Here is a 20,561-nt window from a genome sequence, read left to right as displayed (position 1 = left end):
TTGCGAGTAAGGCAGATGAGTTGAGGGTGTTGATTAACACATGGGGATATGATATCATTGCTATCATAGAGACATGGTTGAGGGAGGGGCAGGACTGGCAGCTCAATATTCCGGGATATAGAATCTTCAGGTGAGACAGTGGCGGGGGGTGTAAAAGAGGAGGTCGTGTTGCAATATTGATCAAGGAGTCAATTACTGCAATAAAAGGGGATGTTATCTTAGAAGGTTTCTCAAATGAGGCCATATGGGTAGAACTTAACAAAAAAAAGGGCGATCACATTGCTGAGAGTGTACTCTCGACCCCCAAACAGGGAGAGATAGAAGGGCAGATATGTGGGCAAATCTCAGATAAGTGTAAAAATAATAGGGTAATAATATTAAGGGATTTTAATATTAACTGGGATAGACAAGGTGTGAAAGGCTTAGAGGGGCTGACTTCTTAAAATGTATTCAGGAGAGCTTTTTAAGCCAGCACATAGAAAGTCCAACAAGAGAGGGAACGATGCTGGACCTAATTTTAGGGAACGAAGCCAGGTAAGTGGTAGAAGTGTCAGTGGGGGGAGCATTTCGGTGATAGTGACCATAACTAGGTAAGATTTAAGGTAGCCATGGAAAAGGACAAAATGGAACAGAAACAAAGGTTCTGAATTGGGGAAAGGCCAATTTTAATATGATTTGGCCAAAGTGGACAGGGAGCAGCTACTTGTAGGAATGTCTACATCAGTGCAGTGGGAGTCATTCAAAAAGGAAATAGTGAGAGTGAAGGACCAACATGTTCCCATAAAGGTGAAGGGTAGGATCAACAAGTCCAGAGAACCTTGGATGTTGAAGAATGTACATGATTGGATAAGGTAAAAAAGGGAAGCTTATGGTAGATACCGAGGGCTCAAAACAGCAGAAGCCCTAGAGGAGTATAGAAAGTGCAGGGGGTTACTCAAAAAATAAATTAGGAGAGTGAAGAGGGAGCATGAAAAAACACTGGTGGGTGAAATAAATGAAAATCCAAAGTCATTTTATAAGTATATTAGGGGCAAGAGGATAACCAGGGAAAGCGTAGGACCCATTAGGGACCAAAGTGGCAATCTGTATGAGGAGCCAGAAGACGTAGGTGAGGTTTTAAATAAGTATTTTGCATCTGTGTTCACTATAGAGAAGGATAATGTAGGTATAGAAATCAGGGAGGGAAACTGTGATATACTTGAACAAATTAGCATTGAGAGAGAGGAGGTATTAGCGGTTTTAGCGGACTTAAAATTGGATAAATCCCCAGGCCCAGGTGAGATGTATCCCAGGCTGCCCTGGGAGGCAAGGGAGGCGATTGCAGGGGCACTAACATTAATTTTCAAATCCTCTCTGGTCACAGGAGAGGTGCCAGATGACTGGAGGACAACTAATGTGGTACCATCATTCAAGAAAGGTGGTAGGATAAAACAGGGAATTATAGGCCAGTGAATCTAACATCAATGGTAGGGAAACTCTTGAAAAAAATTCAGAATTAATCTCCTCTTAGAGAGGCAAGGATTAATCAAGGATAGTCAGCATGGCTTTGCCAGGGGGAGATCATGTCTAACAAATTTGATTGAATTTGTCGAGGACATGATGAGGTGTGCAGATGAGGGTACTGCAGCTGATGTAGTCTACATGGACTTCAGTAAGGCTTTTGACAAGGTTTCGCATGGGAGACTAGTCCAGAAGGTAAGAGCCCATGGGATCCATGGCAATTTGACAAATTGGATCCAAAATTGGCTTCGTGGCAGGAGGCAGAGGGTTATGGTCAAAGGTTGTTTTTGTGACTGGAAGCCTCTTTCCAGTGACATATTGCAGAGTTCGGCGCTGGGTCCCTTGCTGTTTGTAGTGTGTATTAATGATCTAGATATGAATGTAGGAGGTATGATCAGTAAGTTCACTGATGACATGAAAATTGGTGATGTGTTAAATAGCGAGGAGGGAAGCCTTAGCCTATAGGACCATATAGGCGGGCTGGTCAGATGGGCAGAACAGTGGCCAATGGAATTTAATCCTGAAAAGTGTGAGGTGATGCATTTTGGGAGGACTAACAAGGCAAGGGAATACACGATGAATGGTAGGATCCTAGGAAGTACAGAGGATCAGATGGACCTTGGTATGTGTGTCCATAGATCCTTGAAAGCAACAGGACAGATAGATAAGGTGGTTAAGAAGACATATGGAATACTTGCCTTTATTAGTCAAGGCATTGAATACAAGAGCAGGGAGGTTATGATGGAGCTGTATAAAACGTTAGTTAGGTCACATCTGGAGTACTGTGTGCAGTTCTGGTTGCCACACTATAGGAAGGATGTGATTGCACTGGAGAGGGTTCATAGGAGATTCACCAGGGTGTTGCCTGGGCTGGAGCGTTTCAGCTATGAGGGGAGGCTAGATTGCTGGGGTTGTTTTCCTTAGAGCAGAGAAGGCTGAAGGAGGACCTGACTAGGGTGTACAAAATTATGAGGGGCATAGATAGGAAGAAATTTTTCCCCTTAGTAGAGGGGTCAATAACCAGGGGGCATAGATTTAAGGTAAGGGGGAGGAGGTTTAGAGGGGATTTGAGGAAAATTTTTTTCACCCAGTGGGTATCTGGAACTCACTGCCTGAAAGGGTGGTAAAGGAGGGAACCCTCACAACATTTATGTATTTAGATGAATACTTGAAACGCCGTAGCATACAATGCTACAGGCCAAGTGCTGGAAAATAGGATCAGAGTAGACAGGGGCTTGATGACTGGCACGGATACGATGGGCCGAAGGGCCTCTTTCCATGCTGTAAAACTCTATGACTCTATGGGCAGAATTTTGCCCTTATCGGATGGGGGCAGATGGGGAGCTGACTGCCGCCTGCAATCAGGGCCAGACCGCGATTTCATGCTGGCAGGCCAATTAAGGCCCGCCCAGTGTGAAACGCAAGCAGCAGTGCTCAGCGCTGTCTATGCGGGCCGGGGAGGAGGGCAAGTGGCGAACTTCGTGCATGTGCGCAAGTGAGTGCTTGAAAATCTCCCTGAGGCACAGAGCTGACTCAGGGAGATAAAGTGTTTTAAAAATAACAAATTAAGTTTTTAAAATTTAATAAAACATGTCCCTTCTTGTGTAGGGACATGTTATAAATTAAATCTTAAAAATTTATTTTATTTTTATTTGATGTTGGAAACCTCATCTCGCCCGTGGATGAGGTTTCCCAAAAAATGCAAGGCCGCTTAGCCTTTTTGCCTGCCCGCCAACCATAAGGTTGGATGGGCAGCAAAAAATTTAAGTTAATTATCTTTTTAATGGCCTTAATAGACCTTTTAATTATCGGAGAATGTGCTGCTGATTCACAAGCCTGCCGACCGAAATATCGCGTGACTGCGCATTGATGTTGGGACGCTCACCCGCTGGCAATGAGCATCATTTTATGCTCGAGCGATTCGGGTGCACGCCAGTCCACCGAGGTAAAAATTCTACGATATGAGTCTCTGTGAATGGATGGTCCAGAGTGCTTGCTACTTAACAGCCCACAATGCAGGTGGGGCACTCTGTGAGCGGATGCCAAACTAACCTCGAAACTTTTTGACATAATAATATCAAAGCATATGGGTTTACTATAGGCGAGTGGCAATCGGGCCGGCAGGTGTGAGGTAGGAACACGATGCCCCCTGATCAATCTGCATGGTGGAGCGACCTCGAGGAGCCAAATGGTGTTCTCATGCTGCTCCTCCCTGTGGATCCATATATCTGGTTCTGCCTAAGAACTTTCTGCCCCTTTTGGGAGCAGGTGTGAGGATGACATCAGTGCATCCCTGCTGAGGTTAGATTTGATATTGCTTCCAGGTTGCCATGCACACAGACTTTGTGAAGGCTTGGTCTATTTACAGATGCCAGAGGTCGCAGGAGGACGGAGCGCTGTGCACATTGCAATGTGTACGTTTAGAGCCAGGGCTATGTTTGGCGCATGCAAAGGATCAAACCACCAGCAGGGCAGATGTTAAGTCATGCAATTTAATTCAGCTGTCATAAATCTAGGTACAGTAGAGCAAAATTTAATGTCTGTAACCAAAAAAGGAGCCAGCAAGGATAGAAAACAAAATAGTAAAGGAAATGTCTTGGCAACTTACTCTGCCTGGAATCTGTTAACTATCAGATTGTCACCGGCTTGCCAACCGTGTTGTACCTTTACAAAGGCCTCCGCATGTGACTTTGTGACATCCTGGCCCATATCAGCACCATTCTCTTCACCATCCTCATCATCAGAGGAACCATCTTGGTCCTCTGTGCCTCCCTTTGTTGTGCAGGGTACAGATGACCACAATGATCCGGGACACATTCTGTGGTGAGTATTGGAGAGCCCAGCCTGAGCGATCCAAACATCTGAACCTCATCTTTAGGAGGCCAATCGTCTGCTCAATCGTGGACCAAGTGAAGGCATGTGTGGCATTGTACCTTCCCTCACCACTCTGTGGACGACAAACTAGCATCATCAGTCAGGTCTTCTGGGGGTATCTCTTGTCTCCAAGGAGCCAGCCCTGCAATCGTTGTGGTCCTTCAAAAGACTTTGGCACCTGGGAGTCAGTCGTGAGAGCTTGCTAGGAACTGAGCAGAATCATGCTGGATTTGCCTCATGTGACCATATATCAGCTGCACGTTCAAAGAGTGGAAACTTTTCCTATTAATGTGACTGGCTATTGCCAGGAGGCTCCCAAGGCCACATGAGTGCACTCAGTAGTCCCTTCTACTTGCGGGAAACCTGAGATTGCTGCAAAACTCAACAGTCTTGCAGCCTGGCTTTTAGGATCCAGGCAGAATTGGACAAATTGGTGTGCTGTCCTGAACAGGGCATCTGTCACCTCCTGGGTGCACTCGTGTGTTGCTGACTGGGAGATGCTGCACAAGTCCCCAGTGGAGCCATGGAAGGAGCCACTGGCAAATAGGTTTTAGGTGGTGTGATCTTTAATGCCACCAACATGGAATTTCCTCCAAGTCCTTGAGGCCGCAAATCGCAGTGGAGTAGCTGGCTTAAGTGCGCAACCACGTTCCAGGACATTTGAAAGCACCTCCAGCATTGCCTTTCACTCATCTGTAGATAGCTGCACCACCTATGATATACCCATGGTTGGGTCAATGCCCACCATTGTAGTGGCATGCGTCACAGTTCAGGCTCGCTCCTCCACCATCTACCCTCCCCTGTCACCCACCAACTCCCCCCATCACCCTTGACCCAATCAATATAACCATTCCTTTCCCCTCTGTCACCCTTGAACCTCACCCCATTACCCTTGCACCTATAACCACCAACCTCCACATGCCTTCTCTCCCCTCTGAGTCTACACCCATTACCACCCCTATGCCCACTCTGACCCCTCCAGTTATCCAGACCACCTGTTTCATAAATATGAATGTTCTAATCTCTCACTGGCAGGGAAGTTAAGTCGGAGGGGGAACTTAATTTGGCAAGGTGGCCTTTTAATGAGCATGCTTGACTTGCTAATGCATGCAAAAGGGTTTCCTGACATTGTTCGTCGGGAAATTCAACTCACCTTTAAAGTCCCGAGAACTTAATTCCCAAAGTTCATCCTGCTGTTGGAAACTGATTTTTGGCTCCTGCCAAATTAAGTTCCCCCACCCACCAAGCCTCCCACTGCTGACGTGACTGGAAGATTCTGCTCAGCATTTCTAACAATGAGCAATGACAAAGCTCCCCTTCCCCACCTTCCACACTCATTGTTGCATTGACATTTTAATAATCCATTTCAAATTCATTAAACTCTTTCACAAACAATTCTACTTTGTATTCTAAATATTAGAGATGAACACAAACTTTTTAAGTAAATTTATAAATTCCTCAGCATTGCTAATTCACAAAAGGCCAAATTTCAGTTGAGGTTACACTGTTTTTATAATAGTCATGCAATAACTTGCAATATTATTGGCAGATAGAGGGTCAAGTAATTAACAGCTGTAATAATACCTTTAGCATGCAGATATGTATGCATAACTGTGATCACGAAATAAGCTCAAACGTCAGATTAACTCATGACCAATCAGCAACTAAGGCTGAAAATCAATTTGACTCCTTCATATCACAGTCTCAATGTCTTGGTCATGATAGTTACAAACACTTGGATTTAGTTCAGATTTTAGATTTGGAACTGCTGGTTCCTTGCCAGATTACAAAGACTCCTGAAATGATATCAGGAATTCAGATCCAAATCACCACCAAATTACCAGAGAATCAAACAGGCACCACTCTGTGTAGTGACAGAAGGTTGAAAGTGACAAACAGATTCGAGAAGTTCTTTTGATTGCTAATCATCAAATGCATGCATTTCTCTCCTTCGCCACCCATGCAAACCCCAGCAAATAAATTATCAAAAATTATTGCAAATTTCCTAATGACAGAGGATTCCCAGCTCATGAAACCTAAAAGACTCAAATAAAACTAAGATAAAAACAAAATAATGCAGATGCTGGAAATCTGAAATAAAAACAGAAAATGCTGGAAAAACTCAGCAGGTCTAGCAGCATCTGTGGAGAGAGAAAAAGAGTTAACTCTTCGAGTCTGAAACATTAACTCTGAAGAAAAGTCATACAGACGCAAAACATTAACTCTGTTTCTCTCTCCATAGTTGCTGCCAGACCTGCTGAATTTTCCCAGCATTTTCTGTTCTTGTTATCTAAAAGACTCAAATGTTTGATGGAACAGAGAGCACCATTTTTCCCATCTGCTGTCCATGTTTTCCTTTTTTAAAGGAACTGGCTAGCTCAATCACTTCCATTTCCAAATTTGTTCAGGGTTAGGGTGTTTGGAATAGAAGTAAATATGGCTCAATTCAGGTTTGTTCAGACGATTATTTCTGACTTATTGCGAACTAGTGTGTCAACATAGAAACTTTAGCTAATTTCCTCGCAATTGATGAAGTTTCTGACTATTTCAACTTTGTTTCTGATGATGCTGAAGCCAATCAAGACACCTGCAGCTTTGGCTTAAAACCAATTGGATTGTTTTACAATGGTGAAACCTGAATGCCAGGTCACCCTGACTTTGGAATGTATCTGTTCACATGAGTGTAGTCTGCAAGGGGAAGGGTTATTGCGTTGACTAATAAAACCTATGGAAGTGCCAAATCTAAAAGTGGAAGTTTTATGGGGCTTTAAGTGTTACCAACCTCCACTATTCACAACAACCAGAAAGCAGATCAAGTAACAAGCCGGGGAAAGAAAAGCTTTTAAGTTGACATTTGAATGTTCTCATTTTGCAGTTTATCATTGTTAAAATATAGGCGGCAACTTCCGGCCCCTCCCACTGGCAGGATCCTGCCAAAGTGAATAGACATTTGAATGGCTCACCACATTTTCCAGCCCAGGTCCAATCCCCGCCATGACGGGGCTGGAAAATTCCGCCCATAGTTATAATTAGTGAGGATAAGGTCATAAAATACAGATCTCTAGATAAAAAGCATAGTTAAAATTCATTCACATATATCATTCATTCCTTGATTTTGCTTCCCATGCCACTTTTAACTATTCAGCATTGATATATGCAAGATGCAAAGCAATGTGAACAAGGGCCTCTTGGTCTCCATGAACAAACTTAATGCATGTTTCGGAACAAGTTCATCCAATGAGTAATTGAGCCAAAGAAATAGGATTGTCTCATCTTCAATTCTTGGTCCGAGTAAGCTGGACTAAAAGTAGGAATTCCACAATTGGCCTTAGCACCATTGCGGTAAGGAGGAGAAAATTGATCAAGGTTCCTGCTCCTGAATGCTATGTAATGATAATTGTCGAGAGTGCATGTGTAGGCATTGGATTAAGTCAGTATGAGCTGTGATTGTTCCTCAATCTTCCCCTTCCCACCATGCTTTAACTACATGTCAACACATATCAAGACTTGCAATAAATAATGGCGACTTAAGCGACACACTAGCTAAGTTTCAAAGAATAAAGAGGGTGCAAAATGTACTAAAACAATTAACAACTGTGATTCATTGCATAAGGCTGTGATTCTTGCTGTGTTCTCTATACTTCACTTCTTGAATTAGATTTGCTCTCCAACGAGTTATATATAAGATTTTTGTACAGCTGCTGGGAAAAAAAATAGATTGGACATGAGAACGTTCCTTATTTTGATGATGTGTTGGATATGGTCTTTAAATTCACTTACATGCTTGTGTCTTTGTTGGTTTTTACAATCCTTCCTCATTTGGAGTGTAGATACGGATAAACGGGGAAGTAAGTATGACACAATGTGCCAAATTGAGAATGTGACAGTTTTTGTGGTTGAAATGTATTTGTATATTTGTCTTATTTTTTAATTTGTGCACATTTAGTTTATTCTTACCAGTTTAAGGAGCTTTTTATATGTGGAGAATTTTGAGTTGATGTTGCATGTCCATTAGAAATTGACACATGTGACTACCTCTCTATCTGGGAAAACACTGATGTAACTGCTGCCCATATGTTCAACTGTTCAGCGCTTTGGAATGTCAATGACATTTTTGATGTTTTCACTGAGTGTTGCTTCAATTAAAAGGAGGATGGGCGATAAGAATGCAGTTAAATTCAACAGTATCCTGATAGTTTTCTTTATTCACTCATGAGACGTGGGTGTTGCTGGCTAAGCTAGCATTTATTGCCCATCTCTAATTGCCCCTGTTCATAGGGCATTTTAAGAGTCAACCACATTGCTGTGGGTCTGGAGTCACATGTTGGCCAGACCAGGTAAAGATAGCAAATTTCCTTCCCTAAAGGGACGTTAGTGAACCAGATGGGTTTTTACAACAATCGACAGTGGTTTCGTGGTCATCATTGGACTTTTAGTTCTATATTTTTTATTGGTTTCAAACTCCACCATTGTTTGTGGTGGGATTCGAACCTGGGTCCCCAGAGCTTTACCCTGGGTCCCTGGATTACCAGTCCAGCGACAATACCACTACACCACCGCCTCTGCCTCCCCTCTGGTATTTTTTTATCCAGATTCTTCTCTTGCTTTGCAGTTCATCGGTGAGAGGTAATGAGAGTTATTTGAATAAAGCTGTTTGTGCAGCTACAAGAAAGTTGTGCTCTACAAATGTAGTGGAGCTTGGGACTGGAGGTGAGATGGGGTGGTGGGCTGGAGAAGCATTGTTGCCACATAACTAAGGCAAATAGATCCACCTTCTCAAGTCAGGAGCCCATCTAGACTACCATATCCAATTTCCACAAATCGAAGATTAGATTCATGGAATCTAATTAGATTCAAAATAAATAGTAGATGCAGTAAAGCGATTGTGTCTTTTACAAGTTTTTGGTATGCTTTGTAAGTGATGAGCAAGGCATGCAAAACAGTGAAAACACAAAGTAAATCAATACTGCACCAACTTTAAAATCACTGGCTGTCCAGTTATTTTTTCAGCTATTCAATGCATCACCCAAAAATGTTGCAGGATTTAATATTGCCAGACACCAAATTCATAATGGCCCTTAATTCTATTTCCTGATTGATGCATTCACTGATGGTGCCCTGGCATATGCGGTGGTGGAGTTGAGGTAGCATGAGGACTTCCAATTGATATGACGGTGGAGTTGATAGTATATTGCTGCTTAGCGTGCAACTGATGTTTGTGTTCTGAGTACTTGTTGCTAGTACAAAAGTAGTGTATTTCATGAAGCGGTTACATCAGTGCTTGGGGTGACTGAAGGGTGCATTTATTGTTTGAAGTGTGCATTGTGGAGTAGGTAAGGGAGCTGGGTGGTACTTGGAGAATAGTGGCCGTACACTTGAGCGTTATTGCTTAATGCATGCTATGATGTGAAGATGTTTGTCGATGCCTTGAGTTAATACTAAAATTGCATCTTGATGCTGAGGGTGTCTGTGTGAAGAAAGCTACAGTGTAATTGAGATGTGGCAATTTTGGGAACAATGGTATAGTTGTGATGTGTTCATTTGGGAAACACGAATTGTGGTGCAGTGTGTCAGATTGGGAATGCATCATCCAGTGCAGTCAAGCAGATGGAAGTCATTTTAATTTAACCCTGCCAATGGGAAACTGTGATCAATAGGAAGTGAAATCAGGAGGAATGCAAAATGGGCAATCCAGCCAAAGTCATCAGCTTCCCACCAACCGGTTAGGTGCATTTACAACCTATTAGGTTAGTTCTTGGTAATATATTATAGCGAAGTTGAGTGCATTTAACTACTAGGAGTGTGTTCTGTGTGACCTGAGGAACTGCATTGTTGCTTGGAACATTAACCACATGGAAGTTGATGGAGGTAATTCAGTACTTGGATGCATGTTGCAATGTGGTTGTTGGAAGCTGTGGGTGTGTGCATTCTGCTATTGATTTGGCTAAAGACTATAAAAATGTAAAGAAAGCAAGAGTTAGAAAGTCTCTTGTATTACAATTCAGACTTTATCGTCGTGATTATGAGATTCACTATGCAACTAGGCAACGCATCATAAGAAAGTAAAAATTTCCCAATACTCAATGTTATGGACCGTGCAAATAAATATTTAATCTTTGACTGGTATTTCTTTCAAATTTATCCTCAAGTGTCCCTAATCCCACAATAAAAATGGGGGAAAAAAATCTTTTTTTGAAAAAAAATTTCAATTCTGCAGTACACCATGAGGTAACATCATGGATCCGTTTTTCTTATCCTATACTAGAACTTTTCCTGGCAGAAAGTAACCAAAACCACACTTGCTATCAGAACACTTTGATTGAAAATTTGGTGAAAAATGGCAAGAGTCTGATGCACAATCAAAAGAGCCCTTGGACCAAGTGGATAGAGGAGGCTTGTTGGGTTGACTGGCCTCTTTCCCATTCCTTCCTCCAATATGGTCTTGCATTTGTTGCTGTAATAGCTGAAAGAGCTGGCACAAAATGAAAAGTGATTGGGACCAGCATTCTTTGGCTTGTCAGTACCACTCCAGATCGAGTGTTATCTCTGTTCTTGAACTGAGTGGGATTGTTGGTCAGAGCCCTGTATGGCAAGAAGTTCAACTCTTATTCAGATCGAACAGTTTACTATTTGCATTACAGAGGTCTCCATTAATATTCTTTATTTGTCATAACGAAGCTAAAATTCCAAACTGTAGCTAGTCAAATTCTGTTCAACTTCAACCCCTGTTCAGTGCAAAGCTAAAATAACTTTGACGATGTACTGTGAATGTGAACTTAACCCATTTAGAAATACATTTGAAATAGATCAAAACGATAGTTTGGCCTGTTTTAATTTCACTTTCTGCTTTAGATGACGCAGAGCAGAAAATCTACAAATAGTAAAAGAAAATACATTTATAAAAGTTTAAATAATACTTTATTTAAGTGAAAGCTTAGCTACTTCAGTCCACTGATGTACACATGCCTGATATCTCATTATATGCTGTGCATGTAGAACCTTTGGAAAGGACCGAAATTAAGATATACTCATGGTACAAGAAAGGCTGTTAGTCTGCTTCGACTCGGGAAAAATATATATTGCAGTTAATTTAAGTTCAGATTTTCTAAAATGTTCATTGAACATGCTCTCAAAAGCCCAGTTTTATGAAGTCATGGGAGCAAATTGAGTCAGACATTATTAAATCCACTCTCTCACCCGCTCCCACCCAGGAATTACCCAAAATGCCTTTCATGGTCCCCTTCCGAGAATGAAATGTGATTTTTTTTTTTGCAGGCTTAGCCAACATCTAATTTAATGATTGGTTACACTGCTGTACTTTGCACAGCTATAAGTGAACTGATTAAAATTTGTTTTTAATCTAATAAGTCATTGCCAAGCCAGTACATTTACTTCAATTGAGTCATTGTGTAATGACTGTCTTTGGCCACTGAGATTTGGAGAACATTTGAAATGTTGTGGCCTTTTCAGTATTGGTATAGACACTGCAGGGAAAAAGTAAATGCAACTGCTAATTGGGGCACTGTCATAGAAATAGAAGCAACTGGTCATATAATTTCCTTATAATCAAAGCCCATCAGTTCTAAGGGAGAATCAATGGGCTGTTTTCCTGAAAGTGCCCATTAACTATGTCCTCATTTACAGGCATCACGTGTATTGGTAAACATTGGATGAAGCCAGCATGTCTACCTATGACACAGTTTGGGTTGCATTATGTAGACCTGTGCATGCAGTTGTTCTGAAGTATACACAGAATGTATTTTCATTAATACAGTTTTTCTGGTAATCTCTATAGGGCTATCACAAAGCAAAGCACTTCATTGCAACACAAGGTAAGTCTGCAAAACTCTTGTGTAGAATGACAGAAATTTAACATTGTTATTAAAACTACATGTTTAATTGTGAGTCTGCATGCAGAGTAGGATGATTTTCAAATTCACTAGTTGCACTACATTGCACAAAAGTGGAATTTGGTATGTCTGTACCAATTACTGTCTCCAATTAAATATCTAAATTACTGGATAATGCTCCTTCCAACAGTCCCCAAAGCTGCAATGTTCCGCTGAAGAACTGGGTGTAACATTTGCATCTTCACCACATGCTCCCTCTTGCTATTTTATTGGGTTTGTTTCTAATTACAAAAATGACATGAGCTTCTAGTAAAACCAATATTATCTTCTCTGCAAAAAACAATGCATCTGCTTCAGAAAAATGATAAGGAAACCCAACATGACTAACCCCTGGATGTACCATCGTTTTAAACAAGCAGCAGTGAAAGCCCCCAAAAAGTTTCATTGAGGGTTCAGATCATCTGCAAGTTTCATTGTTTCACCACCTTGAAAGGGCTGACCTTTGAATTGGTTTGTAAAAGTGTGGAGAAGGGTGTGGTGTTGTGATATTGCCCTGGAAATGATGACGAGAACCACTGTTTACCCAATGTACAATATGAAAAATGAATTTATTAGAAGCTGAGTGCTAAGAGTGGAAAAAAATACAATGGAAATGTCTTTTGAGTTCATGCTGGAGGTGGCTCGACTGAATGAACCATAAACAAAGCTAGTAATGTCAAAACTGGGCTGTCAAGCAAGTGGTTTTGTAGCTTTCTTTCTCTACACCAAACACTCCTTTCCAACTTACCCTCTTTCCAGGCATTACAAAGCAGATTGAAATTCATCTGGTAAAATAGACAGGAGTATTAATAATGCCAAAGTAATTAGTAACATTCGAGCAGCAGTGTTCTTTAAGACAGAGTTGGTAGGACACAAGTTCAGGCTTTTAGTCACCTTAATGTAATTTGGGGCCATCAGTTGACCCACTGGAGTTAAGTTCCAAATAGAAGCCAAGAAGGGAAGCAACATGAGTAGAAGAATCACAAATTAGTATAGGCAGAGGCCAGGGAGTGGATTTCATCCCACACCATCAGCTGGGGTTTGATGGGAGGAAACCTATAGCAAATGGAGCAGTTGTTAATTTTTAAATGAGAGATTTCCTGTGAGGTAAATTAGAGAAAGTAAAGAGAGTTTGCAATTCTATAATGCCTTATTATGACACCCGAAGCTTTTCACAACCATTGACTTATTTTGAAGTGTGGTTGCTGTTGCTATGCTGACTAAGATGGCGGGATGGAGAACCACATCTCCAAGTTTGCCGATGGATGAAAGATAGATGCTATTGTAAACGGTGCAGATGGAAGAACTAAATTACAGAGCAATAATAATGGATTAAGTGAATAGGCAAAATTGTAGCAAATGGATTTCAGTGTCACAAGTATGAGGTCATCTACTTTGGATCTAAAAAGTATAGAATGGACTACTTTACAAATGGTGAGAGGCTAGAAACTTGGAGTTCCAAAGTGACTGAGGAGTCTATGTATATAGACTATTAAAATGTCAGACAGGTACTGAAAATATCAAAAAGGCTAATGGAATGCAGTCCATTATGTCTAGAGGGCAAGAATACGAGGGAGAAGCAGTCCATGTCCAAATGCAGCAACACCTGGACAATATCCAAGCTTGGGCTGACAAGTGGCAAGTAACATTCGCACCACACAAGTGCCAGGCAATGACCATCTCCAACAATAAAGAATCCAACCATCGCCTCTTAATGTTCAATGGCATTACCATCATTGAATCCCCCATCAACATCTTGGGGGTTACCAATGACCAGAAGTGAACTGGACTAGCCATATAAATACCGTGGCTACAACAGCAGGTCAGAGGCTGGGAATCCTGTGACAAGTAGCTCACCTCCTGACTCCCCAAAGCCTACCCACCATCTACAAGGCACAAGTCAGGAGTGTGATGGAATACTCCCCACTTGCATGGAGGAGTGCAGCTCCCACAACACTCAAGAAGCTTGACACCATCCAGGACAAAGCAGCCCGCTTGATTGGCACCACATCCACAAACATTCACTCCCTGCACCACCAACGCACAGCAGCAGCAGTGTGTACCATCTACAAGATGCACTGCAGGAATTCACCAAGGCTCCTTAGACAGCGCCTTCCAAACCCATGACCACTACCATATAGTAGGACAAGGGCAACAGATAGATGGGAACTCCAGCACCTGGAAGTTCCCCTCCAAGTCACTCATCATCCTGACTTAGAAATATATCGCCTTTCCTTCACTGTCGCTGGGTCAAAATCCTGGAACTCCCTTCCTAAAAGCACTGTGGGTGTGACTACAGCACATGGCCTGCAACGGTTTAAGGAGGCAGCTCACCATCACCTCTCAAGGGCAACTGGGCAATAAATGCTGGCCCAGCCGGCGAAGCCCACATCCCGTGAATGGACGAAGAAAAAGTAGTCATGCTAACTGTACCAACCCCCAAGTAGACCATATCTGGAGTACTGTACTTGGTTCTGGATGCCATGAGCTAGATTTTATGGTCACCTGCTGGGCGTGCTTTCAGCTTGGTGGGGGCACATAAAGTACAAGGGCTGGCAAGTCTAGCACCTTCTTGCCCATGCCCAAGCTGTCGCCCATAACACGGTAGGTGGGCAGGTGCTGAAATTAGCAGCCTGCCCAACATTTTAAAATAAATAATTAACAGTCAATTGAGCTTGTTACCAAGCCAATTGACTTGAATAATACGCTGCCCAAGCCATAAAATGCTTGGCGTAGGCAAGTGAGTGGGAATGAGCAGGCAACTGTTTAAAAGATGGATAGGAAGGAGGAGTTACATCCTTCAGGGTGTGCCTGATCCCTCCCTGTCCAATACCCCTGACTTACCTCTCTACAGGATCCAGGCCTTCTTCATCAGTGGGCCTCCTTACAGTCCCAGTACCACCTACTACTGAGTTCTGGCCCTGCTGGGACTGCTAGAGCTTCCAGCCAATCAGATTGTTGTGGCTGTGGGGCGGGCTTTTATCAGGTGCGTCAGCTGCCAGCCGACTCTTGCAAAGGGGGGGGTGTGAGCAGTAGGTCCCCCCGCCCCCTGTGAAATCCAGACCCACATCTAAGGAAGAACACCATGGCCTTGGAGGGAGTGCAGCGAAATGTACCTATTTGGACATCAAGGTTTAAACTAAATGTGGGATTACACAAGCTAGGGTTATATCCCCTTGAATTTAAACATGAAGGGTTGATTTGATTGAAGTTTTCAGGACATTAAGAGGAACAGATGGGGAAGCTAGAGAAAGAAACTATTTCTGATTGGCAGAGAAGTCTAGGATGAAGGGGCATAGTCTAAAAATGAGAGCCAGGTGTTTCAGGGGTGAAATTGGAAAACACTTCAACACAAAGGGTGATAGGAGTTTAGAACTTTCTACCTCAAATGGTAATTGATGCTAGATCAATTGCTAATTTTGAAATCTGACATTGATTGATTTTTGTTAACCGAAGGTATTAAGAGATAGGGGGTAAAAGCAGGTATGTGGAGTTAGGTCGCCGATCAGCCATGATCTAATTGAATGGTTGGACAGGCTTGAGGGACTAAATGACCTCCTCCTGTTCCTATGCTTATCAACTGAAAATGTGATTCAAATATGAAATGCTTTTTCCTTTCTTAGGACCAAAACAAGAAATGGTGTACAACTTCTGGAGGATGATGTGGCAGGAGCGCTGCTTGAGTATTGTGATGCTTACCAAGCTGGTGGAGGTTGGGCGGGTAGGTACAGTGCAGCACAATTTGTCACAGAGAGAGCAAAAGACTGTTGAAGTCTCACACTGTTTGTTCTCTTACAAAAAACATTGTTCATTTCCATTAAGCCTTGACACAGTGAAGATTTTGGACAACTTCTGACTCCCTCCTTATCGATAATGCAGTTACGTTGAGAATGGTCTGATTGGGCTCATCGATACACTGAGCCTAGCTGTCTGCCTGTCTATCAGTGCATCTCTGATGGTGTCGGGAACATGAGAAGTAGTTGACTAACAAGAATGATTTTTTTTTCACTGGATGAAAGTCATGACAAAGATTGATCTCCCACCATTTCTGTGACTGGGAAGCCCAGACATGACAGAGAATCTGATTCTCAAAGCATTTCTTACTCTCTGATGCTGTCATTTCCAATGTAGTTTCTGAGTAAACTGGATCTGCTGAGATTTATCCCTCAGATCAATCTAAAGCCAACAGGAACTGGGGCCTTGTGGAATTGAGAATGTTCTGTAATTGTATTGTGGGAGAGGAAAGCAGTGAGAGAAATCCCATTATTTTTAATCGCCTTCTCCCAGTTTGCTGCACCTCTGTCATTTGCAATTTAACAGTGTCTGTCTTAAACTCTGAAAACGTTCCCAATATATCAGGGTTTTTGTTGCTGTCCAGTGTTTCATAAATCTCCAATTTCTCTAGTCATTAAGTTGTGCCTTGAACGTGCTGTGCAGTTCCATTCTCCTCCTTGCCACCCCCCTCCCTCATCACACCCACCCTGCATTCCACACATCCCTTCCACTACAGTATGTGTCTGACATTTTCAGGGCTGGAGGTATTAACATCACAGCACCTGTCCTGAAACTAACTCATACAATTCTCCTTGAAGGAATTGTATGTTTTTTGACCCTGCATTGAAAATCCAGCTCCTATGTCTTAACAAAACATAACAGCTTGCTTTGGATAATGCCTTTAATGTAATGAACCATCCTGAGTTGCTTCACAGGAACATTATCAAACAAGATTTGACAGCGAACCACATAAAGGGATATTAGGACAGATGACCAAAAGCTTGATCAAAGAGATGGAGTTTAGGGAGCATCTTAAAGGAGGAAAGAGAAGTGCTGAGATGAATAGATTTTGGGAGAGAATTCCACAGCTTGGGGCATAGACATCTGAAGGCACAGCTGTCATTAGTGGACAAATGAAAATCAGGGCTGCACAAGCGACCAAAATTGGAAGAGCACTGAGATTTCAGAGGGTTGTCAGGCTAGAGGAGGTTACAGAGTTAGTGAAGAAGGATGAAGATGTGGAGGCATTTGAAAACAAGTAAAAGAATTTTAAAATGGAGACATTGATCCGGACGGCGATGTAGGTCAGCAAGGACAGGCGAGATGGGGGAACAAAACTTGGTGCAAGTTAGAATATGGGCAACAGAGTTTTGGATGTGCTCGAATTTATGGAGGGAGGAAGACAAGAGACCAGTCGGGAGAGAGTTGAAAGTCAAGTCTAGAGGTAACAAAAGGGTTTTCCAGGGTGGATTTTCCTAATCCTGCATCTGTGTGTCCTGGATCACTTTGCCACAACAAATATAGAATAGTCAAGTGGGTGGAGCCTAGCCAGTTTTCCATTTATTCAGATTCATGGACAGAAAATCGGGCACAATATTCCTGTATTTGCTATGGTTAGTTAAAGTAATTATGGGATGTGGAGCTGAAGTACAGATTAGCCATGATTTAATTGAATTGCAGAGCAGGCCTGATGATAGTTACTGAGACTAGCTTTATATTCCAAACTTATTAACTGAATTCAAATTCCACCAGCTGCCATGGTGGGATTTGAACCCATATCCCCAGAGCATTAGCCTGGGCCTCTGGATTTACAGTACAGTGACATTACCACTACACCACCATCTTCCCCTGAATAGCCTACTCTTGTTCCCAAGGCATCCAGTATAAATTTTGATTCTCTGTTCAATTGTTTGATGCTGACAGTATATATGGTAGCATAGTGATTAGTTACTTCACTAGAGGTCTGGACTAATTATCCAGTGATATGAGTTCAAATCCCACCATGGCAGCCGGGAAATTTAAATTCAGTTAATTAAATAAATCAGGAATAATAAGTTTATATCAGTAATGGTGACCATGGAACTACCAGATTGTCATTAAAAACCCAACTGGTTTTCTGGTGCCCTTTAGGGAAGTAAATTTGTCGTCCTTACCCAGTCTGGTCCAAATGTGATCCCAGACCTACAGGATTATGGTTGACTCTTGCCCTCTTAAATGGTCCAATGAGTGGTTCAAGAAGACGGCTCACCACAACCTTCTCAAGGACAATTAGGGATGGCAATAAATGCTGGCCTTACCAATGATGTTCACATCCCGTGAGTGAATAAGAAAAATCATAGTGGTAATAGTTATGACTTTATTTGACACAAGTAAGAAGTAATGTGCTACATATTTAAACAGAGGTTTACAAAAGGCAATTGAGTCTTGTATTGCTATTCTTTGGGTAGTTGAGACTGTTTCCCATTTCCTCTGCTTCATTCTTGTTCACTTTCCTGGTGCTGTATTTAGCTTTCTGCAAGACCCTCTGCTCATTCACTTCCTTATGTATTCTTCTTTTCCCCTCCTCTCACCCATTTTATGGAGCAAATTTCCATCAATCACTAACTGTTCCTTTGAGATCCATGTGCAGAGTTTTACAGCTTTTTTGTCACTCCAGCTATTTGCTATCCTGTGCCTGCAGCATTTGATCAAAAAACAGCTGATCACAGAGGACAATGTTTCCAGCTGAAGCCAAAGCAATTTAACCCTTTCAATGCCCATCCATCTAAACGCCCTACTAAACATATATTTCCTTACTCCGGGCATAGGAGAAAGAAAACCTAAACCAATGCGTGTGTTGGAGGGCTTTTAATTGAGCCTGTGTGGGGTGTCACAAGGGTAGTTATTTGGATCAAAGTTTTGGAGCCAGTCCAATAGCTTCATGAAGGACAAAAGTGCATGTGCATTTGTCTGTGCATTGGCGTGTGTGTGTGTGCGCGCATGCGCGCATATGTATGTGTCGATGTGTGCGCACATTTGTGTTGATGTTTGAACTTCAACACGTGACTATTGGTGGCGTGTTGTGTAGCACCAGCTGTAGATAGGAGGAGGGGATAAGTAGTTTGATGTGACAATTCTTGCTAAATTGCTAATTTTACTTTTGTTTTTAATATAGTCAATACAGTAAATGGAATAAAACTGCTGCCACAGCGAATCTGTATTGTGTCAGAACACTCCTAAATTGTAGACAGGATTCAAGAGCCATGAAGATAGGCAGCTTTGCAGTCTTTAATGTGTAAGAACAGACCATGTCACTCAGTGGCAAAGTCCCTGCCACTAATCAGTATAATGATTCTCAGTATAATGAGTTTGGTGTATACTCTCAAACGTTTGGGGTACATTATGGCCCAGAGCACAGATCAGGAAATCAGCCTTGCAGAAACAATGATTTCCCAGACAGGAGGCCCTGGAAGTGAATTCCTACTAAGTGGACCTCGTGAGGGAAACTGCCTGCCGGAAGCACCATTTCATAAAATTAAACTTGCAGTTCTTTCTTCTCTGCAGGGGGTAACAATTAATTTCTTTTAAAATTTAAAAGGAGTCAACTGTAATGGTTGCCTCTGTGATATTATTCAATGTGTAGCTGAGCCACTCAAATCAGGAACGTTTGCTTGCAGTTTGACCTCGCCCACACGGTGTATGCTTAATTAGGTCATCTCAGCCCAGATGGCAGAAGAGGTGCTGCTCCTGGTTTAGGGAGTGGAAAATCAACTAGGGTTCCCCTTCTGAATGCTATTCAGCAGCACTTGCTAGAGATGTGCACAAGTGAATGCTGGGCCAGGTCAGGATCAGACAGAGATGCGACTCCCACTGTGGCCAAAGAACATGTCAACAACTTACTATCAAAGCAGCTGATTAAAAGAAAGAAAGACTTGCATTTATATGGTGCATTTCACGACCACCTCAAAGTACTTTACAGCCAGTGGAGTACTTTTTGAAGTGGTTGTCACTGTTGCAATATAAGAAATGCAGCAGCCAATCTGCGCACAGCAAGCTCCCACAAACAGCAATGTGATAATGACCAGATAATTTTTTTTTTTAAGATGTTAATTAAGGGATAAATATTGGTCAGGACACTGCGATTATTCCCCTACTCTTCCTTTGCTTCTTGAGCCACAGGTGCCTGTGGAGCCACATCCCATCAGAAAGGGAGAGAGGAGCGATAGCTGCCGGGAAAATTGTTAGAAAAAGACCCACGGTGATTCTTTCGAACATGGTTTTTGTTCAATTTCTATTTGGGGGTTTTCCATGCTGTAGCATATTGCAAATCTGTTCACAAAGTCCCTTCTTTTGCAATGAGGTTTTTTGCACCTTCCAATTTTCTCACTTCACATCCTTAAAAACTATAAATATGAGGTATGTCTCTGATCCCAGGTCTGGCTACTAGCCTCCTGGCCAGAATTTTCTGTCCCCTTTGGCGTCAGGCGTCATGGTGGGTGTGAGTGGACAATATGGCACGACATTGTGAAACCAGTTTGCGATTGT

The 20,561-nt window shown here is 42.3% G+C and overlaps 1 protein-coding gene across 4 annotated transcripts in view; it reads left to right on the top strand.

Annotated features, from left to right (window-relative positions):
* The window catches only part of ptprub (protein tyrosine phosphatase receptor type Ub), a 769,916-nt gene that overhangs the window by 686,786 nt on the left and 62,569 nt on the right, over positions 1-20,561 (top strand). For all 4 annotated transcript variants that reach the window (XM_078567333.1, XM_078567337.1, XM_078567336.1 and 1 more), the window contains exons 19-20: positions 12,170-12,206; positions 15,887-15,984. In XM_078567333.1, the coding sequence (XP_078423459.1) occupies positions 12,170-12,206; positions 15,887-15,984 (135 nt within the window). The remainder of the gene's footprint in view (positions 1-12,169; positions 12,207-15,886; positions 15,985-20,561) is intronic.

The sequence above is a fragment of the Cetorhinus maximus genome, chromosome 21 (genome assembly GCF_964194155.1).
Source record: "Cetorhinus maximus chromosome 21, sCetMax3.hap1.1, whole genome shotgun sequence".
Taxonomy (NCBI): Eukaryota; Metazoa; Chordata; class Chondrichthyes; order Lamniformes; family Cetorhinidae; genus Cetorhinus; species Cetorhinus maximus.
Note: the sequence above shows the minus strand (reverse complement) of the source record. Positions and strands in the feature narration are given on the sequence as shown.